The 24,584-nt window shown below is 37.0% G+C and overlaps 1 protein-coding gene across 1 annotated transcript in view; it reads right to left on the bottom strand.

Annotated features, from left to right (window-relative positions):
• The window catches only part of ABCB5 (ATP binding cassette subfamily B member 5), a 118,574-nt gene that overhangs the window by 4,621 nt on the left and 89,369 nt on the right, over window positions 1-24,584 (bottom strand). Inside the window, exons 20-25 of the mRNA XM_021689644.1 lie at window positions 23,508-23,711; window positions 19,993-20,093; window positions 18,998-19,138; window positions 9,220-9,376; window positions 6,256-6,453; window positions 2,244-2,450 (exon numbers count right to left, since the gene is read on the bottom strand). Coding sequence (XP_021545319.1) covers window positions 2,244-2,450; window positions 6,256-6,453; window positions 9,220-9,376; window positions 18,998-19,138; window positions 19,993-20,093; window positions 23,508-23,711 — 1,008 coding nt within the window. The remainder of the gene's footprint in view (window positions 1-2,243; window positions 2,451-6,255; window positions 6,454-9,219; window positions 9,377-18,997; window positions 19,139-19,992; window positions 20,094-23,507; window positions 23,712-24,584) is intronic.

The following is a 24,584-nucleotide window of genomic DNA, read 5'->3' as shown; positions in this document are numbered from 1 at the left end:
AAAAAAAAAAGGAAACAACCTGTTTGACTTTATTTATTTTGTAATCTCTATACCCAACATGGGGCTTGAACTCACAGCCCTGAGATCAAGAGTCACATGCTCTACCAACTGAGCCAGCCAAGTGCCCCTTGTTTGTTTGACTTTAGAAGAAAATATACTACAAATTGTATATACTATAATATATATTTAGTATGTGATATATAATAACACCCCCAGAAGTTCTGGGGAAGCAAGTGGTAATCAAACATATGAATATTTGCGCAGAAATATTTGATTATTCATTCTAAGTAGGATTAATAAAGACTACATATGGCTTCACATCATTTTGGCCACCAAATAAGTCTGCACCAAACATACAAAATTTGTGTGTAAGGGATGGAGTTTAACAGCTTTTGGAAATTGGAACTGGGGAACAGAAAGTGTGGACCTGCATTGCTCTCATCCAGAATGTTGTAAAGCACCAGGGCTTGTCCTTTTAATGCCAATCTCTGCCATTACCACAAAGGCCACAGTGCCTCCTGGATGAGCAAACAAGAGGCTGAGTTTCAGCAGCAACTTTTTGCTTTAAAATCTGATCACATTATTTCTTTGCCTAAAAATGTCTAGTGGTTTCCTATTTCCAATAAGACAGAGTCCAAGCTTCTTAGCCTAGTATATCAGAACCTTCACATTTAGTCTCTGCTCATGTTTTGGCCTCTTCTCAATTCCCCAATTTATGCCTTATGCTCAGGATTTTAAATTTATTTCCTTCCAAACACCTGAAACTCTTTTATATATGTATATGTTTCCATGTGAGCTTATTCTGTCTTCTAAGTATGGATTTGTCTCCTCTCTGCCTGGGGAACTTCTACTCATTCTTCAAAATCGATTTAAAACAACATCTGTGTGATTTTCTCTGAGCTCCTAAAGAATTTGTCATTCCTTCCCCTTTGTAAGCTCATCACACACTCTGTGTGCTTTTATTCCAGCAGGCTGTCGAGTGTATCGTACACTTTCTTGCTCACTTTTCACAGACATTCCTGAGCCATGTTTTGGTAATTCCACTTTTCCAATATCTTTTAAATCCTTTTCCTTGTTTTATTTCACTTTATAATTACTAATTCAGGCATTCATAACACTGGAAATAGCTCCTAAATCATCTCCCAACTCCCTCTCTTTTCCTCACTACAACAAATGATCATTTACATTGCTGCTAGATGTGATGTCCAATGTCCTATTCCAAAATGATATTTTGGCACCAGATTTCTTTATGGTTCTACATTTTTTTTTTTTTTTTGGTAATGGTGATATGAAGGTAAACTAACGTTAAAAACACTGAGAAACAAGTCATTCTTTCTTTTAGGAAATAACATCATCTTGGTTTCTAAAGTTTATTGTAAAAAGTTAGCATACTGAGTCTCTGCAAAATGTAGTTTTGGGTAAATTTGGGAAATAGGACAACAAAAATAATGAAAGATAACGAACAATTTAAGAGTAAAAGTCAAATGTTATGAATATGTGGTAGGTGACAGGAGTGGTGGGGACTCTTCTAAGTAAGGTGGCCATGGAGGGTCTCGGCAAAGATGACATTTCAAGGAGCTCGAAAGTTAAGGAGCTGGCTCTGCAAAGAGCCGGAGGAAGGGAGGTCCTGGCTGAAGAAACAGCAAGTGTAAATGTCCTGATGTAGGGAAAAACTTGGTGTGTTCATGAGATAGAAAAGAGGACAGTGTGGTTGGAGCAGAATGAGCATATGGTAAGGAAGGAACTGGAGAGGCAAGCAGGACCAGATCACAGAAAGGTTTGCCAGCCACATAAGAAATTTGAACATTTTTTTAAGTGCAAAGGGATGCCATTAGGAAGTTTTAAACAGGAAGGGACAGAATCTAATTTATGTTTTTAAAAGATCCCCCTAGTTAGTGTGAGGAAGAAGAATTATAATGGGGCAGACTGGCAGCAGGAAGACAGACTAAGATGCTACCGGAGTGGTCCAGGGGTTGGAGGGGATGATGGTGGTATAGACATGAGTAGAGTGTATATGGATAAAAGGTAAAGAATCAAATCAATCAAATCAATTAATATTCAGTGAATATTAATACAGTTTGGTCTTGGAAAAACTAGTCCAGAAACATCTCAATCTTTGCTTTTTACATGTAACTTTATATTAGATGCTAGCAATAAATAAATTGTATAATTCAAGTGGCACATAAAAGCACTTAGGCTTACTTGGCAGCTTTGTAATTCAAGATTTCAGATATTTTTCTTACCTCAGGGAGACCTTCAATAAAAGAATGAATATTTGCTGCATTTGCTACTTCTTTTATTTCATCTAATGGCACAACACGGCTGTTATCACCATAGGCAATGTTGTCGGCAATGCTACAGTTGAAGAGTACAGGCTCTTGAGAAACAACTGCTATTTGGGAACGGAGCCACTGTACATTCAGTTCCTTTGCATCCACACCATCAAACAGCTGCCAAGAGCAAAAGGGAGAACGGTATGTGAAGATCCAACAACTGTATCATGTTACAGTTCACTATATTCAAACATACACAAATTATAACAAGAAGGGTAGGAATTCAAGCTGCCTCACAGTAAAATGTTACCCAAGGATGTATCGTAAATCATACTGCACAGAAGCAGAGTGTAACTGACTAAAATGCCAACTCCTAAACTTACTTGACATTTCTACGAACAGCCACATAGTCTAGAGACTTGCCTGGAGTCCAGAGTAAAGCTGGTGCTTTGTGCTGAAGTCAGATGGCAAATGAACAACCTCTACTATAATAGGACCCCACTTTATTAAAGCCCAGAGAGAGAAGGTGTAGACTGATACAATAGTCCACATATAGAGGTATGTCATTTTGTACACAACCATGCTTATTCACATGAACATATAACAACATTCAACTGGCATTTGATGAGGATACCTACTAGCTGATGGGGACTTTTCAGGTACCAGGGAAATAGTGGTAAGCAAGACAAAACTCTTGCCCTCCTGCAGCTTATATTCTAGTGGGGACAGGCAGTCAATAAACACACTAACAAATAAGCAACTCAAAAAAGAAAGTGTCATGAAAACAGGATAATGGGATTGAGAGTGACTGAGGATGTGGGGAGGAAGTGGGAAGCAGGTTGGTGAATGTGTTATTTTCTACGGAGTAATCTAAGAAACCCTACCTAAGGAAGTAGCATTTAGATTGAGACTTGAATGATAAGTAGTCAGCAAAGAGGTTAGAGCGAGAAAATTCCAATCAGGGAAACAGCAAGAACGAAGGCCATTAAGTGAGTTTAAAGAACACAAAGAAGCCAGTGAGACAACACACAGTATATAAGGTGGGGAGTGGTAGAAGAGGAGTTTGAAGAGAGAGGCAGGGACCAGATCATGAAGGACCATGATTGATGGAATGGACTCTGTTTTATTCTAACTGCGGTAGGAAGTCATTGGAAGGTTTAAAGGAGGGATGTGCTATGTTATGTGCAAATAGATGACTGTTACCTAATTTTGGACTAATTGTTAACTCAGTGTTACCACTGGTAACAAGGGAGCCATTCTGGACCATTTTATTTTGCAAATAGTCATTGAGAATCTGTGATGGGGGGGGGGGGGGGGAACCACCCTGTAAATTGCAGGAGAATGAGGACTAATATGACAGTCTTTGACTTTTAGGGGCTTAGGATTTTTTGTGGGGAGGAGGAGGCAGAACAGGAAGGTGTGTGTGTGTGTATGTGATGTGGTGCTGGTTGTGGGGAGAGGATATTGAAAACCTGAATATAAGGAAGAGTAAGAAAGGTGCCACGTGAGAAAAAGTCATTGGGATTCTAAGGAGAGAGAGGTTGCATCTTTTTTTGAGATCAGGATGCAGGACTTAATGGAGCTGATTTAGGTAAGCCCTAACCATGCTTAATATTTTGAGAGTTGGTGGGTGGAGAAGGCCAGTGGGAATAGTAGGAAGCCTGAAACAGGGTGGCAGAGGAAATTTATCTCTGTCTTAAACCAAGAGAATAAAGAAAGAGCCTAGATACAGATATTAGAACCCTCCTCTAACACCTGTATTCTAAAAGAATTCCATATCTTGTAAGATCAAAATTCCTTTTTTAAAATTTCTAATTTGTAGACTTTTAATTTTTCTTAAATTTTTAAAAAAATTTGAGTACAGTTGACACTCAATGTTACATTAGTTTCAGGTGTGCAATATAGTGATTCAACTTCTCTATACATTATGCTATGCTCACCACAAGTGTAGCTACCATCTGTCATCATTCAAGGCTAGTACAATATTACTGGCCATATTTCTTATGTTGTGCCCTTTATTCTTGTGACTTATTCATTCCATAACTGGAAGCCTCTATCTCCTACTTACCCCCCTTCATCCATTCTGCCCATCCCCCTCCTTCCCTCTGGCTACTATCCGTTTGTTCCTGTGTGTTTATAGGTCTAATTCTGCTAGTTTATTTGTTTATTCATTTGTGTTGTTTTTTAGATTCCCCATATAAGTGAAATCATATGGTATTTGTCTTTCTCAGTCTGACTTATTTCACTTAGCATAATATGCTCTAGGTCCATCCATGTTATCACAAATCGCAAGATCTCATCCTTTTTTATGGCTGAATTATATTCCATTGCATACATATATATACACATATATATGTATATATATATCTATACATATATATGTATAGATATGTACATTCATATGTACATATGTATATATATATCTATACATATATATGTATAGATATATATATATATGCATCTCACATCTTCCTTATCCATTTGTCTATCAATGGACACTTAGTTTGCTTCCATATCTTGGTATTATAAATAATGCTGCAATAAACACAGTGGTGCACATATCTTTTCAAATTAGTGTTTTCATTTTCTTTGGGTAAATATCCAGTAGTGGAATTATTGGATCATATAGTATTTCTACTTATAATTTTTTGAGGAACCTTCATATTCTTTTCCACAGTGGCTATATCAATTTACATCCCTACCAACAGTGCACGAGTGTTCATTTTCCTCCACATTCTTGCCAACATCTGTTATTTCTTATCTTTTTGATTCTAGTCATTCTGACAGGTATAAAGTGGTATCTCATTGTGGTTTTAATTTACATTTCCCTGATGATTAGTGATGTTGACCACCTTTTTATGTGTTGTTGGCCATCTGTATGTCTTTGAAAAATATCTCTTCAGGTCCTCTGCCCATTTTTAAATTGGATTTTTTTTTTTTTCTTTTTGGTATTGAGTTGTAGAAGTTCTTTATATATTTTGGACATTAACCCTTTACTGGAGATATCATTTGCAAATATTTTCTCCCATTCAGTAGGCTGCCTTTTTATTTTGTTGTTTTCCTTCACTGTGCAAAAGCTTATTTTGATGTAGTCCCAATAGTTTATTTTTGCTTTCATTTCCCTTGCCTTAGATGACATATTTAGAAAAATGTTGGCTATAGCCAATGTCAGAGAAATTACTGCCTGTGTTCTCTTCTAGGACTGTTGTAGTTTCAGGTCTCACATGTAGGTAATCTACTTTGAGTTGTTTTATATATGTTAGAAAGTGGTCCAGTTTCATCCTTTTGCATATAACTGTCCAGTTTTCCTAGCACATTTATTGAAGAGACTGTCTTTTCCCTATTCTATATTCTTCCTTTTGTCAAAGGTGTGGCTTTATTTCTGGACTCTGTATTATGTTCCATTGATCTATGTGTCTGTTTTTGTGCCAGTACCATACTGTTTTGATTACTACAGCTTTGTAATATAACTTGAAGTCTGGAATTGTGATGCTTCCAGCTTTGCTCTTCTTTTTTTTTAAGATTGTTTGGGCTATTTGGGGTCTTTTGTGGTTCCATACAAATTTTAGGATTGTTTTAGATTTGTGAAAAATGCTGTTGGTATTTTGATAGACATTGCATTAAATCCATAGATTGTTTTGGGTACTACAGACATTTTAACAATATTTGTTCTTCCAGTTGATGAGCATGGAATATCTTACCATTTGTTTGTGTTGTCTTCAATTTAAGATCAAAATTTCTGTCACCATTATGACTAAAGAATCTTTGAGTCTTTGTATTTTGTATTTAGCCTCAAAGTCCTATCCATCATTTTTGTTATTGGTTTGCTTGTCCGCTTAGTTAAGGGAGAGAGATTTTTTTTTCTTTTTAAACTACTGCACTGTTTGCCCTATTCAAACCAGTAAGGATGATTAAGCCCAAGGGAATGTTTAAGAATAGCACCACTAAACCCTAGATAAGCAGTACTTAAAATCAGTCTTACCACTTGTCCTTGTACAGGGTCATAAAATCTCTGCAGAAGTTGGATAGAAGTGCTTTTTCCACAGCCACTGCTCCCAACAAATGCTACTGTCTTCCCTTTCTCAATACTGAGGGATAAGCCACAAAGGATGAGACCATCCTGGCGACATGGATAGAAAAAAGAGACCTCTCGAAACTCTATATTCCCTTCACATGTATCCTGCGAAAGAAAGTTGGCAGGGTTTAGAATGATAACTTAAAAGATTGTAACACATTATAGCACATTGGCTGAGTGTTTCCTGAAAATTATGCATATTTCCACAACCATTTTATTTTAAACAGTATTCCTCTCTATAGAGCTGTTGACTGCCTGATCATTTCTGTCACTTTTGTTTAGGTTTTTACATCTGTACTTCTTGTCTCCATTACTGGACTTCACCAAGTTCCTAAAAAGCACTGGTTTCCTTTGGTTTCACTACCTAGACATAGTCTAATCTGCAGACTAGCTGTTGGACCAAATGTTCTGAATAATTGTATATATCTTTAAAAATTTAGTTTGTCTTTTACAGACCTTTATTGCTTAATTTGGAATAGCTGGGGTCCTCATAAACTATATGTATAAATGTTATTTTTCTAAGTTGGACCATGTTTTACAGTTAATATATATTATGCTTTGAATTTGGGCTTATCTTTGTTTTCAATTGATCATTATTCGGCAGTGATGCCTAAAAGTTTATTTTTCTGGGGTGCCTGGGTGGCTCAGATGGTTAAGCGTCTGCCTTCAGCTCAGGTCATGATCCCGGGGTCCTGGGATTGAGCCCCGCATTGGCCTCCCTGCTCGGCGGGAAGCCTGCTTCTCCCCCTCCCACTCCCCCTCCTTGTGTTCCCTCTCTCGCTGTGTCTCTCTCTGTCAAATAAATAAATAAAATCTTTTTAAAAAAATAAATAAAAGTTTATTTTTCTCTCTATGCTTCAATCTCTTTTGTTAATTTGTAAACCAATACTTATATATACCAAGGATGTTTACAAAAGACTTTCCAGAACTATCACTAAATGATTAACTTTCCCTTTATATATTTGGTTCTAAGATTTTGGATTCTTTTGAACTTCATGTTTGCTTGCCCTCATTCAATTGCATTTTAAATAGTCGGGTTTAATAGTCATGCTCAGCATATTCTGAACCCAGCATACAGGCAGAAGGCAGGGGTAGGTGGAGGACAAGAGCATCAAAAAATGTTTGATAATGATACTGTGTTGTCAAAAGAAAGAAATGTTAGGATATATGCCAAAATGTTAAGTGCTGTAGTAGCTTATTTTTAGCTTATTCAGTGCTTTCTGCTTTTCCCTGAAATGAATATTATTTATGCAAAAATGTTTAACAAAATCAACCCGGAAACTACAGAATAATGAAGAGTGCATTATTTTTGTGTACGCTCTGTGGCTTTGGAAAAGGCATAGAGAGATTTTATACTAACAGACTTTAATACATTTTAAAATTTGTTCTTACTATTTTAAATATTTTTTTAAAAGATTACTTATTTTTTTGAGAGAGAAAGAGAGAGCTCGAGCAGAGGGAGGGGCAGAGGGAGAAGGAGAAGTAGACTCCCCACTGAGCAGGGAGACTGACTTGGGGCTCAATCCCAGGACATCAAGATCACGACCTGAGCCAAAGGCAGACACTTAACCGACTGAGCCACCCAGGCACACCTATTTTAAACATTTTATTATGGAAAATTTCAAACATCTACAAAAGCAGAGAGAGAAAAATGTAATGGATTATCTCCCAACTGCAATAATTATCAACATTTGCCAGTTTTGCTTTCCTAGATTTTAATTTTTAAAAGCACAGGGAGTGATATTTAGAAGTATCTGTATATTAAATAAAATGATTAAATAAATTAATTTTACAGTCTTTATAAGAAACATTTCCATATTCCATGCCATGTAATGTAGTTCTATGAAGACATTTATCTGTGAGATACTCAATCCCTTTACTGTAATGTTCTGAGAGAATGAGTAGCAATGTTATTATACATCTAAATCCTACGATTAAAGAGAAGTTTTCTATATCTTTACTTTCTAAAAGACAAATATGAAATCTTACTTTGACTATGATGCATTGTTGAGCATTTTATTTTGAGAATTTCAAGATCTTTTTATTTCTGTAACTAAGGACTGGCATTCCTTTTAATAATTAGGTAGCTTTAAGGATAATATACAATTTTAAGCTATCATACATATAAATCTACTGTTAAAATTCTAATGGGGAAATAATTTTAAATGAAAAATTTCTTCTAAGTATATACCTAATGGCTATTCTTACTTTTAAATTTAAACTGTCTAGATAAGTCTTAAAATTGAATATATATTTAATGTATAAGATACTATTAAGAGGCTTGTTTTGAAATTATACAATCTCACTATTATTTCTCTTTTAATATTCATGGTCTTTTAGAGTTTGTGGTTAAATATGTGTGTCTGTGTATGTGTGAATTTAATATAGTTCCTTTTTTTTCCCTCTTCTTATTGCAGATATATTTTCCATAAAATATGGTATCGAAAAAGCAGGCATTATTCACTTTGTATGAATTATCAGAGAAAAAAAACGAATTAACTCTAATGCAAATCTTCATCCAAGACTTCATCCAATACATCCAGCCAAAGCTTCAGCTGTCTAAATAAAATTAAATATATAAATCAATTCTTTGTTCAAGAACATTCTCAAGTCATCAGGCAAATAAACTAGAAGTATATTTTTTTAAGATAAAACATGTATATGTTTTAGTAGTAGAGGTGAAAATTTGCTTAAGACAAGGCCCCCTTTCTCTCTTTGTAGCCATAACAGTTATTTTATACAAGTTTCTAATTCTTTATAGCACTATCTTTTCCAAAGTTATCAAATAATGCCTTCATTTAAGTCTCTATATAGAGAGCATTCATGTGTATAATTAATAATGTGGACATTTAAAATCATATTTGTGCTTACTGGTTTTTTCCCTTCTTGACTATAGCTGTCTATAGTTGGTTTCTTTTCCAGCAAAGCAAACAGATGTGCAGCCCCAGATTTGGCTCTCGAATATTCAGGTGCCAAAACAAGTGTTTCTCCAATGGCCATAGCTCCATAAGCAATTGCAGTAAAAACTCTATCAAAAGATAAAGCATTTGAATCTTAGGTCCATTTTCAAACAATAGAACTCTAAAAAAGTAAAAAATAGAACTCTGAAAAAGCAGGCACAGGAATATAAATAACCTTTTGGTACAGAAACACCACTAATGTTGAAGCCCCAACAATGATATCTCTTTTGTTTGTTTGTTTTTAGTAAATTTATTTATTTTAGAAAGAGAGAGGGAGAGAGAAAGAGAGAGAGAGAGCGCAGAAGCAGGGGGAAGGGCAGAGGGAGAGAGCGAGGGAGGGAAATCTCAAGCAGATTCCCCAGTGAGTGCGGAGTCTGACATGGGGCTCGATTCCATGACCCTGAGATCATGACCAGAGCCAAAACCAAGAGTCAGACACTTAACCAACCCAGGTGCCCCAATGATATCTCTTTTGTAATTTTCTACCACACAGTGATCATCCCTAGCGTTGTATACCAAAATAACCTTTGGAGTTCAGGTAATCTTAAAAGTTTCTCTTCCAATTAGAGACAAAGATCAAAGGCACTAAACTAGTGAATATAAAACTTCTTAGCCACCTTGATATAAGGCTCACTCGCTTGGAGATTTGACAGAGAATTCAACTGACAATGGGAAGAATGAGTCTCCAGTAGTGAGATCTGAATTTACACAGGAGATATGAATGGATATTTTTCCCTCTTTTTTTGCATATAATGTAGTTAGAACAGACAATTGATGCCAGATGATTTGTTATCTGACTGAAGTGCTACATGTCTTAAAGAGAGCAAAGCGTGGAGATTATACTTTGTTAAGGTCCTCGAAAAAAAATCTGACTAAACCATACCTTAGCAAGCCTGGAAGAAGAGCTTTGATCTTTTAGGTTTGCTATAGAAATTATGATCTCAGTTTCAAAACATGTTTTAATTATAAAATAGTAAGTATACAAATGATGTCTGAAAGCATACAGAATATTCACAGATATGTGGCATATCATGTGGCCATGGTCAAATATTTTTCTCTCATTTTCATTTTAGCCATGGAAACATTTTAATAGGATAAAAAATAATGTATCTCCATAGCAGAACTGAAAGTATAATTCAGCTAAGACTGTACAAGTTCCAGTGGCAATATTTGTTTATTTATTATTGAAGTATAATTGACATACAATATTACATTAGTTTTAGGGGTGCAGCACACTGATTCAACATTTTTTATACATTATAAAATGATCACCACAGTAAGTCTAGTTACATCTGTCACCATATAAAGTTACTGTAATATTATTGACTATATTTCCAGTGGTGTACTTTATATCCCTGTGGCTTACTTATTTTATAACTGGAAGTTTGTATCTCATAGTCCCCTTCACCTATTTGGCCCATCCCTTTACCCCTCTCCCCTTACTGGCAAGTAAAAAGGTCACAGAACCCAGTTTCTCGTTTGCCGTGCTGGATCACAGCAAGGTAAACATGTTCTGGTCTCCTTGTGAATTTCTCTGGAGATGGAACCTACCAATGGGTGGATGTTGATGCAATCTCTTCAGTGACCTAAACCTCAGATCCTGAATCTTGTTGTCTTTTCAAAGGTCAAGCACAATATAAAATATAAAAACCAGTTTACTTGGATGTCTGACGCTTATTGTAGCCATTAGTTATGCGATGTCAAGGCATTTTTAGTACTAATGTATATGGAAATTGTTTAAAGCTCAAAATGCCATTCAAAATACTCAATATCCAGTTATAAATATCAGAAGTGATTACTGAATTTAGGTAACACATCAGAGTTTTTTTTGTTGTTGTTGTTGTTTTAATGCAAGGGAAAAATCTGACTGACTCAGACTTAAGCCTCAGTCTGATCCGAAAGTCAGCAGGTGAGATAGGAAGATCATTGGATTATGAGTCAGGAGACCTGGATTCTAGTCCCACAGGGATAGAGCCTTCTCAGAACAAAAGAGAACATCCTTCCTCCTCTGATTTCAGACATGCCAAAATATCTGCCTGTCCTAAAATTTCCACCACAAAATTCAGTTTAAGCATTAAGGATAAATATACAGAAGGCAATGTCTTTGTTAGGTCCCTCTTTAAAAAAAAAAAAAAAAAGATTTTATTTATTTATTTCAGAGAGAGCGAGAGAGAGCAAGCAGGGGGAGAGGGAGAGAGAGAATCCCAAGCCGACTCTGTGCTCAGCATGGAGACCAACTCAGACCTCGATCCCACGACCCTGAGATCATGACCTGAGCTGAAATCAGGATTTGGATGCTCACCCAACTGAGCCACCCAGATGCCCCTGTTAAAATGTCCTTCTCTTAAAACGGAGGTTTACTGAGAAGGGGAGAAAGGCCTTCCATTTAGAACTTATATCTGTGAGAGATAAATGACCTGAAGGATGCACATTAGAGGAAGGAAAGTTTCAGTAGACAAGGGAGAGTATCAACTAAAAGCCCCAATGCTGTCTTTATTGTGTATGTATTGAAGGGAGGGTAAGTCCAGATGGGGGTTGATGTTAATGAGGATTATACTGAGGAGCCTAATTTTGTGGTGAAGGAACTATCTGGGGGTTGAGTCAGGACATTAATCTTTTATATGTTTTTTCCCAGGTGGGTTCTGTATAAACATAGGCCAATGCTGGTCTGCTACAGAATGTGCCCTAGCTGACTCTGGCCCAGTTAGCTAGAATGAACTAAATTGCGATTCAACTTTATTCAAAACCTATTTAATGCACAATGAACAGTACTTCAACTTTGTGGGTTGGCCAGGGTTGAGGGAGAATATTGAGCAGGAATAGGTCTGGAAAGGATTTTCAGGTGCTGGGCTTCTTTTTCCCTAGTTTTATGGGTTCCCCATGGGCTCATGGGGCCATTATCATTGCATCCTCACTACAATGATTCTTTCAAGCATGTCCAAGCAATGGGGGAAAATCCCCTTGCCTATCACTGCTGCTAAAATCAAATTGGAATTTTACAAAGATTCTTTGTCTAGGAACAACACAAAAAAGCACAGAAATGAATAATCCTAATTTTAACGCTGCTGATCCAAATAGGAATACCTGAAGAGTTATTGGTTCAAATCTATTTGTCTCCCCTTAATCTTGCTTCCATACCCAGTTTGTAAACCTTTGGTGACTTACTCTAAGAGTAAGTATACTGGGGGGTTCAAAGCCTGGGCTCTGAAGCCAGACCACTGAGGCTACATCCAAACTCCACTGTTTATTTACTAGCTGCGTGAACTTGGGGCATGTTCTGTGCTTCTGTTTCCTTATTGGCAAACAGGAGATAATACGACTATCTACATCTTACAGCATTGTTGTGAGAATTAAATACATTAATAATATAAAGTGCTTAGTACAGTGCTCAACAAATGTTTAAGTTGTTATTACTCTCAGAACTGAAAATTAATGGGACACTTTTTGTTGGCAAATAAGCTCTCATACTTCTATAGAGATACATCAGCCCACCAGGTCAAATCACAACTTCTGAAGCCCACACTCAGTAAGTTTTTTCTTTTTGACTGGAAAGCAGAGTACTTTTCCTCACAGAGGTGGCCATTATAATTGTACCCATACTCATGCTCTTTTCCCCTAACATCCATGTAACACTCCAAAGATTCTTTTCTTCCCACCCTAAATCCTTTCCTCAACACATGGAAGAGAGAAAATACACAACTTTTATGTGGTACTTTGGGTTTGAGAGAATGTTTTCATATATATGATACCACTTGATCACCTAGGAGATAAGTAAGGCAGGAACTCTTATCCCTTCATAACAAACGAGGAGACTTGAGCTCAGAGAAATGAAGCATTGTCCAGGATCACACAGTTATAAACATGTAGGGCTAGGACCTGAAACTCCTTGTTCACTGTACTTTCCCTTACCTGGTGTTCCTTCCAGTGGAAACTTGGTCTGAACTATCTCTCCCTGCATGTTGGGGCTTGTTACCACTTTGTTTCCCATTTTAGAATCTTCAGAAGGCCCTCAATAATCCAATCGGCCTTGATTTGTCTCCTTTAGATCCCTTCAGTGGTTGATCACTCTATCTACTCTCCTTATCTTGTCTTCTTCTCTTCTGGATAATCCCTGAGGAAGAGCTGGGTACAAGTTGGGTGGCTGCCACAGCAGTGAACACTGAAAGAAGACTTTCCTGTTTTCCTTGTTTTGGCTACTTAAGGCTGCTCTACCAATTATAATGATGACACACACAGTTCTTCCATGGCTGCTTGGCCTACCAGAGCAAAGATGGTGGTGGAGGCCTAGCTTGTCTCCTTCTATCCCTTAGTATTTCAAGGCAACAACCAACTATTAATAATCACTGAAAACCCACTTATGTTGATTATTATATGGCCAATAACCACATTTAATATTCAAAGTCCAAAGGATTTCTTGTCAAGAACTTTATTTGGAATTCTAGAGGACTAGGCCACATATGAAACATATGAAATGCCTGGTTCTGCTTCTCAGCAAGTTTTCAAAGTTGTGGCTTTTATTATTACTGTACTGAAGGTTGCTGTGCCTGATTCTTTCTTACCTATCTGCTTCCTGCTAATATGTATAGCAAAGAAGGAAGAAATAAAGATACAGGGAATTTCTGAAGTGGAGGTATGGAAAGTTACAAAAACCTCTGCTTGGACACCTACTGGTTTCTGACCTATATTGTAAAAGGCAAGTCAGCTAGAATCTAACCCAAAGGTGCTAATGGAAAATCAGACAGGAGAAAATAAACTTATTTTGTATTTTTCAAAATCTGTACATTTATAGTGTACATCAAAAGTTTTGCCAGGGCTAACAGAGGCGGGGGAGGTGGGGAGAGTTTTACTATACATAGGTGTGTGAAAACCTAAACAAGAGATTTTCTAAATGCCTACCCAGTGCTGCAAGCCAGCAGAATGAAAATGTTATCACCTTTTTAAAATGCTTATCTCAGGGAAACTTCTATAGTAACAGAGATGGATGAAGATAGCTTCTACCATTAGAAATGTATGTTGTCTTTTTTTTTTTTTAAGAGGAAAAAGCTAAGGCTGATAGTAGCCTTGCTGATAAATTAACATTATGAGTACATCAAAGGATTCTGCTGTTAAAATTGTGCATTTTCCTTCCCCAAGGCACACTGTCATTTCTGACAGAGACAGCTTACCCATTCCTGTAGCTATAAATCATGAAAATACATTCACATTTATTGGATGAATAAAACATCTATTTTTTAAACAATAAATTAAAATATGACTTTACCAATTTTTACATAATTCTAGGAAAGTTTCTGGTAGTGGCCAAAAGAAAACCCTAAGGTTTTAAGCAGGTATGGAGAACAGCCTGGCATTTAGTTCCTATGCTCATATTTCTTAAAGTGTGATCCTCAGATTCTGTGCCTCAGAATAATCTGGATGTTTGTTAAAATGTAGATTCCTGGCCCTATATCAAATCTACAAATCTCTGGGTTAAGTTTGTGAGGTGAGACCTGGGTATCTGCACTTTCAACCGGCTCCTTGATTGTTGAGTTGGGAAACCGCTGATTAGAGAACAGCACAAAGTTCTTTTTACCTAAGGAGGGTTCTAATAGGAGGAAGTTTTCTTTGTAAACTCCTTCCATTCAATTAGTTGATTAGATAGAAAACTGTCTGTCACCCTAGATTCTGGAAGGCACAGAGTCTACTAGGCCAGGTATAATTGAGTGTGTCTAAAGGACAATTGTAACACATTCATGGTAGTTGGGGGCCACAGTGAGTCTCTAGCTCAGACAGCTCCCTATTTCTTTCTTTCCTCAGGGTACTGGGAAATACCAATGTGATACTGTTCATTAACCACTGCCTTTATATTAATAGTCCTACATATGTTCTGATAGCTAAAAATGCTTATGTCTCCAGAAATGACCCATTTTAATGAATTTAATGAAAAGAGATTCAGGAAATATGGTAGGTTAGTAGGCGGAGTGTTTGTATTGGGGCCTTTTGATTCCCCTATATTTTGGGGGTCATAAAATAACATTAAGCAAGTTACATTGTTCTATTTATGTTAAGAATCAGCCCAGCTCTGGGTATTCACATGTTGGAAAACTAAGAAAGAATTAAAAAAAAATTTTTTTACAGAAGATCCATGAACGTTTTCTATAAAATTAGTAATAACAATAATCATAATGACAATAATAATAAAAGAAGTCTGCTAACAAAGCCTCTGGCATCTTGAATTGTGACTGTGAGCAAGTTAGGTAACTTGCATCTTTGATCTTTTTTATTTTTGTTTTTAAGTTTTTTTTTTTTAAAGATTTTATTTATTTTTCAACAGAGAGAGAGAGAGACAGTGAGAGAGGGAACACAAGCAGGGGGAGTGGGAGAGGGAGAAGTAGGCTTCCTGCTGAGCAGGGAGCCCGATGTGGGACTCGATCCCAGGACCCTGGGATCATGACCTGAGCCGAAGGCAAATGCTCAACAACTGAGCCACCCAGGAGCCCTGTTTTTAAGTTTTTATTTAAGTAATCTCTACACCCACATGGGGCTCAAACTCACGATCCTAAGATCAAGAGTTGCATACTCTTCCAACTGAGCCAGACAGGCGCCCTGAGTTTTGAGTCTTAATTTTCCCCATCTGTAAACTGGGAATCATATTGCACATAGTAGTTGAGAGGATTAAGCAGATATTACCTGACAAATCCCTAATATTGAGTAAGGACTCAATCCAGGTTTGCTGTTATAGTGATTATTATATGAAACAGAATGATGTCAATTGCCAGTATGACTGTAATTAGCATGATTTTGAGGAAAATTAGGAGCCAGTCAAGGAAACAGAGGAGGAAGAGCCAATGACAAGGAAGAAAAGCCTAGAGAAGAAAATGTTTCAGGAAGGAGAGTATCAAATGCTGCTGAGAGGTCAAATTAGGTAGATGGGAGAATGAACAGTGAATAACTGTCTGGGTGGGTGAGATGGAGGCCAGTAGTAACTCTGATAACAAGTGGCATGGTGGGAACCAAGGCTTGCCTGGAATGAATTTAGGAGAGATTATGGAGATGAGAAGGTGTAGAGAACAAAAATAGGCAACTCTGGAATTTGTTTTGCTGCAAAGGAGAGCAGAGAGCCACTCGAAATAGGTAGAAGGGGACTTAGGGTCATGGGAGAGATTTATTTCTTAAGACAGATGATTATAAAACAAAAAAATAGTAGTGACAGAAAAACTAGTGTGAAGAGAGGATTGCTGGAAATTGCTGGAACTCATCATAAATAAGGACAGTTACTTCTTCCACAGAGATGGCAGGCATGATAGACCATGTGGGTAGCCTGGTGAGTTTGGTGATGGGAAGAGGAGGTTCTTTTCTTTTCTTTTTTTTTTTTTTTTTGAGAGAGAGAGTGGGGAGGGGCAAAGGGAGAGAGAATCTTAAGCAGGCTCCATGCTGATCTCAAGACCCCGAGATCATGATCTGAGCTGAAATCAAGAGTCGGATGCTTAACCGACTGAGCCACTCAGGTGCCCCAAGGTGGTTCTCTCTTGACTGCTTTGTTATGCTACCTTCAGGTAAACCCATTAAAAATTAATTTGGTTTACAACAGGGTTTTTAAATGTATTTATTTTTATTTATTTATTTTTAAAGTATTAATTAATTAATTAATTAATTGTTTTGAGAGAGAGAGAGTGCCTGAGTGGAGTAGGGGGCAGAGGGAGAGAATATCCAAGAAGACTCCCGCTGAGTGCAGAGCCCTACGCGACGCAGGGTTCCATCTCACAAACCATGAGATCAGGGCCTGAGCCGAAACCAAGTCGGACACTTAACTGACTGAGCCACCCAGGCGCCCCTACAATGGTTTTTAAATATGAAAATTCTTCTGTGAGAACTGATAAAATCATTAGACATCCTACATTAGTATGAATATATTTAATTGGCTAGCCTTCAACTAATACTAAAGACCAGTAACCCTGAAGAAATGAGACCCTAGGGATTTAAAGATGGCTACAGAAAGTTCAGAGCAAAATGAGGAAAATATGTTCTGAGTCAAACATTTGGCTTGCAAACAAACTTTTGGAATACAACCAACTTTTAAGCTTGTGATTGCCTGTATCACATTAGAACCAAGGGAAAAACTTGCTAATTTAGTGCAGGCTGGTGAGCTGAATAAATTACTGTAAGTGATTCTACATTTGGCTTCTTGTTAATCTAAGTAAATTAGTCTGTGTAATCAGAATGAAGCCCAATACTAAATGTCATACTGTGGTTTATGTATTCATTCAGGCAATACTGCAAACTGTTTTAAAGTGTAGGAAAACACAGAACAAGGAGCCTACAATTTCTGTTGAAATTTCAAATACAGATATTCCATTTTACAAGGAAATCTGCTTCCAGGAAACTGCTAAGGGGACTTACAGTCAGGTAAGATTCAGGGATACTGGGTTGGGGAACTGTGGACTATTTTCTTCTGAGTGCCTAGCAAAAAAACTTCCTGGGAACTCAGTTAATATTTGATAAATAAATAAATACATAATCACATGAACAGAAACCAAAATTATTGCAAGTTATTCTGAAATTATTTGGCTTCCAGTGACTTAAAAAAAAAAAAGATTTTATGTATTTATCTCAGACGAAGAGTCAGCACGAGTTGGGGAGAGGGGCAGAGGGAGAAGGAGAAGCAGATTCCCAGCTGAGCAGGGAGCCCAACGTGTGGCTATTTCCGAAGACCCCAGGATCATGACCTGAGCCAGAGGCAGATGCTCAACTGACTGAGCCATCCAGGTGCCCGGGCTTCAAATGACTTTAAGTCATTTCCTCAAATTGAATACATATACTCAAAGTACAACTATGTGCCATCACTAAGGAATTCAAAAGACTGTGCCTGAGTCTTGGGAGGCAAACCCCAAAGGGGAGTTCTCAACATATTTTGCCAAATGACACCATATTTGGAACAGGTGTAATCTCCCAAGTCAGTATTCTGAAGAGGCTGATCCTTGCTTTGATGTGTGTTTTGGTGGGCTTGTAAAAAAACATAACATTACTTTTGGAGTCAAATATTGTATAGATTTCTCTAGCTCTAAATATATAGCAGTGACATTTATGATGCAGATTAGCAACATTCTGTCATCTTAGGGAGTCTTAGGAAGTTCAGAATTAACATTCAAAATTAATTTTTCTAATTTCAGAAGTTGAAGTTAGGTGTTCTAGAAAGTAAAGCAACTATGCTCAAACAAATGCCTTGAGAAGAGGCAGCCTCATTGAGATGCCATGATCAATTCCAAATGTGACTTTTCTAAAGGGAAGTACTCACTTATATGTGTTTCTTCTGGAGCAATTTGCTTATTAGCAAAGAACTCAACCTCACAAATGAACAGTCTTATTTGATAATGCCATCTCCACCCTGGGAGTTCCATGAAGTCTTACAAATTCTTGAAGGAATGGATGACAACAAGGCATGTTTTGCCCCTACATTCCCACATTCTAGTAAACTGAAGTAGGGAGAAATTCATCTGCGAGTTTAACTCGGACTACTGATACTATATCAGTATCAGTTTACCAGGTAGACTGCACTAAGAGATATTAAATAACAAAATAATATTTAAAAACTTTCTTAGCATGTATTTCCCACATATGTGATTTAAATGATCAATGAAGTATAAAGTAGGCATCTTTCTGGTTAATTTAAGTACATAACCCATTTACAGGATTTAAATATTTGCACAACTTACACGAACATGCCCTCTGGGGTCACTCGTCCAGCTTGAATTAAATAGGCTCCAAATCGAAACCCCACTGCATAGGCAAAATATACAAAAGCATGGCTGAATGCATAACAGCTTCCAAAGATCTGTGCTTTCTTCAAGGTATTTCTGAAATGCACAAAATTTACTAAGTAATGGGGCATAAGGTATAGCAAGTTCATTTTAATAAATGTAGAGTAATGAATACAGAAGACTAGACATGTTACTTAAGGGATATATAAGTTATATACAAAATATATAAGTTTTTAAAAATGAGAATTATTATATAGAAAACAGACAATATAATGATTCTATAGTTCTGTATTCTATAGTTCATTGTAACAAAGTTGCCTCTGTCTACTTTCAAATGAATGGACAAGGTCTGTGAATGAACAGCTAATGAAAGGGGTAAAGAGATTTGGTTTTGAAGTATTTAGAAATATTTTCTATCATAACCTTTCACTAGCACAATAAGTAGTGGAAATTAAAGGGTGGTACCAACCACAAGCATGAGTGTAAAAGGGTATAAAGCTGTCTCTCTGACAAAGTAATACAAATAGTATCACTAAGTAAATGTGATAAGGAGGACTAGTTTAAAATTAAAAGGAGTGATAACATTTGTCATATATACATTCATTTTAAAATGTGAACTATTTTAGAAATTCAGTATAAAGGGCTGAGCAATCTTATTTTCTTTCTTGAATATGTTATTTTCCTCAATTTTGTTTCAGGAAAATAATAAAAATGTGCAATTAGTAGTAGTTCATAGCAACATGGGAGGACTAAAATATTCTACCTGTGCTTGTTCTCAATTGCTTTTTCTCATCTCCTCTTGGTGAAGTCATATGAAAAATTATGATATACCATTATTAGGAAAGACTCCAGAGCAAATGAATTGGCAGGCAAACCACTGTTGTCATCCAGGAAAACTGCCTTTACAGGGACAACTATAGTTAATGAAGTCAGTTTGAATCTACAATCACCTGTGTTGCATCTGAAGGGTCTCCTCATATGCTTGCTCAAAGGCTTTTTCTCTTGTTAATGACACTATAGTCCGAATATTTTCCACAGCTTCAGTTGCTATCTTATAAAATAGGACAATAACATAAAGAAATAAAATTAGTAATGGATAAACTCTGGTTGTGATTTCCAGTCATTTATACTGGGGGCATATTCAGTGTATCATTAAGTCAATAAATTTTCCTGACAAGTTTTCTTAGCTTCTTTTTTTCTTTCCCCAAAACAAGATAGGAAAATAACATTTTAGGATAATAGGCTCAAGAAAAATTTATTTTGAAAAGATTTAGTCCACTGATCTAAATTCAGTCCCCTTGGAGTCTTCACTGAATTTCTATAAAACTGGTTCCAGGGGCGCCTGGGTGGCTCAGTCAGTTAAGTGGCTGCCTTCAGCTCAGATCATGATCCTGGGGTCCTGGGATCAAGCCCCACATCAGGCTCCCTGCTCAGCAGGGAGTCTGCTGCTCCCTCTGCCTCTGAACCTCCTCCCTGCTTGTGCTCTCTCTCTCTGTTTCAAATAAATAATAAATAAAAAGATTTAAACTGGTTCCACAGGCAGAGAGATCAAACATAAGCATTCTGTTCATATGTAATTATGCAAAGAAATCATGAGATAATTCAAGAAGACAGTAGACAGAATCAAATAATTGATTCTGGCACAAAAATGCAAATACCAACCAAAAAACCTCAGGAACACTGCAGTAAAGTAATATGGGTAAGGCTATTAAATGCTATATAAGTTACAGCCATTTCTCATTTTGATGTCTGCAAACTTATAAAGGTATTTAATTTAAATATAATTAATGCCTTTCTTCCTTTCTTTCTCTCTTTCCTTCTTTCTTGCTTTCTTTTTTTCTTTCGGAGACAGAGAGAGAGCACACATGAGCAGGGGGCGGGGCAAAGGGAGAGGGAGAGAGAATCCTCAAGCAGACTCCCTGCTGAGTGCAGAGCCTAACTTGGGACTCAATCCCAGGACCCTAAGATCATGACCTGAGCTAAAATCAAGAGTTGGCCACTTAACCGACTGAGCCACCCAGGTGCCCCAATTCTTATCCATATTTCTATAATTTTTGAAAAGAAGGAATAATCACATGAGAACCAAAATGGAGGAAACTTTTGGCTTAGAATAACTTGTTGGACATGAGAACACATGTTGACTTGAAAGAGAAACTTCCTGCTTTCACATTCTATTTCCATAATGGCAGAGTAGACTGTGGGACAGAGGAAGACCTAGGTGGTCACCCAGTGTTATTTAAAGAATAACTGGGTTATAGGAGAGAACCAGATTTCTGGATGGTGGGCAGGACACAGGGGTTCTGCTCTCAATTTTGACTTTGAGTTGTTCTAAATTCTCATTAATTTCAGAGTAAGTTCAAAGTAACCTTCATTTGTAACATATACTGTAGTATGCAAGAAAAATGGATAAAAATCCTGAAGGCTTGAGGGAAAAAATGAGCAAAAAAAATCTTTGTGATCATTTTTCACAATGGAGAAAGGAGTAATATCATTATAGAATCTTAGAAAATAATCTTCTTGGGATGCCTGGGTGGCTCAATTGGTTAAGCGACTGCCTTCAACTTGGGTCATGATCCCAGGGTCCTAGGATCAAGCCCCGCATCGGGCTCCCTGCTCACCGGGGAGCCTGCTTCTCCCTCTGCCTGCCGCTCCCCCTTCTTGTGCTCTGTATCACTCTGGCAAATAAATAAAATCTTAAGGAAAAAAAAACAACCCACTTCTTTAAAAAATAAAAGAAAGGAAATAGTCTTCTGTAAAAAAACAAAAAACTAATACAGCTATTTTAAGCCTGAAAAGTAAAACATTTGATGCTTTGTCCAAATCTACACATGCAACTGAAGAAGGACCAATATGTTTTATTGGTCCCTATTCTAAGTTTTGGTGTTTGGTAAAAAGATTAAAAGCGACTGAGAAAGACACAGACTTTATTAGAGTTATTGATTGTATAGTCTGGGGTTATTCAAATAATCCAAAAAGGAAAAATTGAAGGACACATATACAATTAAAGCTCATGATATAAAAATTAAGATGAGTAAAATATAATTAATTAGGGCCCCAATGATTTGGAGGTTGTGATAATTTATACCACAGGCAAGGCCAAACAACTTTCACTGTCTCTGAGGCAAAATATGCCAAAATAGTTCAGTCTGTACTGCCCAAGCAGACATTCCAAGGGTCCTTATCTAGTCCAAGGAAGGTGGAAATGTCCAAGGGTCACACAAACCAGATTTCAATGAGTCATGTGCTTGGCATCCCAATTCATGAATATTCATGCTACTTATAATGTTCCAACTGTTACTGTCACTGTGATATAGACCATACCTGGTATGAAAATCATTTTCAGATTCAGAGGGTGTTCACCCAAGTGATAAAAGTCTTTGAAACTATATAATGAGAGGAGTAGCTTAAAGACCTGTGTATGGATGACTTAGAGAAGACTTGGCATTTACATGATGTAGTTTCCTAAGGGCTGCGATGAGAAACAGGCTTTTGACCTCTACTGAGATGAAAGCCAAGAAGGGTAGAAGGCCACCAACAAATAGACAAACAAACACCACAACCAAAAACTGCCTACCATCCAAAGGCTATTCAAGGGTAGGCAGCCTGAGAAAGTAATGCACTGCTTGCCACTGGGGAGAAAGGATTGGAAAAAGATGGACACTTGACAGGGATGTTGTGCAAGGGATTTCTTCTTTGGGTAAGTGGTTGGATCAAATGACATTTCTTTCAATTCTTAGATGTTATGAAACTACAACACTAATGTCACCTAAACTTCCAATACAATGATTATTTTTATAAATATGATTGTTCCTGAGAAGCATTTTCCCAGTAATTAAAATGTTGTTCATTTTGATCAGTGTAAAGATGGTCCTTGTTTCTAAAACTTTATTTTAGTCACTATCAGTAACAGCAAATTGCCTTATATTCAGTATCTTTTATTTCCTCTACATTTTGAGAAATAAAATAACTAAAATTGTTTAAGAAAATTTAATTATTCAACAATCAGAGGATGTAGATCATGATGTTAGCCATTTCCCTCATGATATGGTAATATGGCTGGCATTACTGTGTGTCTTTCAGACACTATTCTAAGTGTCTTGCATATAATAATGCTAAGTGTTTTGTGTAATACTTAGAAAAATCTGCAAGTGGTATTATTATTATTCCCATCTTACAGAGGAAGAAATTGAAGTCCAGAAAGGTTGACATAACTTGCTCATATCACACATTTGTTAGTGATGGAGTCTGAAATCTAATTTAGCCAATTTGACTCTAGAGCCTACACTCTAAATCACAAATCCTATTCTATAGCATATCTACACCCCATCCTAAACTAGTCTGATGCATTTCAATACATATACACCACTTTATAGATAACCTAAGAAAGGAAGTTAGCATCTGTAAAAATGGGAACTCTCATTGTTTTCCTCTTAAAATGTTATGATGGTAACAATCTTTATTTTACCTTCCCAGCATGCTTAAGTTCCTGCTTATCCTTGTTGGCAAATCCAGTCATAGCTGTGGTTTCAATCATTCCTGTCAGAGCAAGTACTGGAGCAATACTCAGAATCAAGAGTGTCATCTCCCATCCATATATGAAGGAAATGATAATTGACAGTCCCATGTTAGTTGCATTTTGTGTTAAGACACCAACCCTTGAACCTGTTGCCTATAATAAGACAGATTTTGGGGGAAAAAAAGTCAATTAATTTTAAATTTACAAGAATTCCTATTATAGTTTCTTACAAAACAAGGCAGGCTTTCTTTTATAGGATTTATACTTACATTTTTACCTTGAACTTGTACTTAGAAATTAAATAATACCCATACTTTAAAAACTGTCCTCTACTAAGGAGTCATTATGCTTTGTCTACCTTATTTATTTTTTAAAAGATTATTTATTTGACAGAGAGAGAGAGAGCACACAAGCAGGGGGAGCGGCAGAGGGAGAAGCAAGCTCCCTGCTGAGCAGGGAGCTCAATGCGATACGGGGCTGGATCCCAGGACTCTGGGATCATGACCTTAGTCAAAGGCAGACGCTTAATGGACGGAGCCACCCAGGAGCCCTGCTTTATCTATGTTGGATGTTGTCCTTTGACATGTCCTTATCATTCTCTGAATATGTCCTTACTTTCTGACACAAAAAGAGTTTGCAGGCTCTACCCCTGGAATCTATCATTTCTCTAAGGAGTCCTGGTTCCTTTTGGTGGATAATGTTATTTAGAAATCCAATATATGGTGTTAGTTGTGCTCATTATTAATAGCACATCAGTGGACAGAACTGGGGAGTGTGTGTGTGTGTGTGTGTGTGTGTGTGTGTAGATGCAGGCGCAAACTGAAATCTGTATTTCTCTATTTATATGAATCATGAATTCACATCGATACCTCCAATAACAATCCAGCACCATGAAGTTATTTTCAATTTTCCTCCTTCTTATATTTGTTATCCCCTTCTGCAACAGTGAGAAACTTCGTTCCCATTTTCTTTAATTGATTTATGTGATCAAACTCTCTGTATGTAACCAATCTGATATCATGGCCC

The sequence above is a fragment of the Neomonachus schauinslandi genome, chromosome 12 (genome assembly GCF_002201575.2).
Source record: "Neomonachus schauinslandi chromosome 12, ASM220157v2, whole genome shotgun sequence".
In the NCBI taxonomy this organism is placed as follows: Eukaryota; Metazoa; Chordata; class Mammalia; order Carnivora; family Phocidae; genus Neomonachus; species Neomonachus schauinslandi.
The sequence above is the reverse complement of the archived record's forward strand: the minus strand, read 5'-3'. Positions and strand labels throughout refer to the sequence as shown.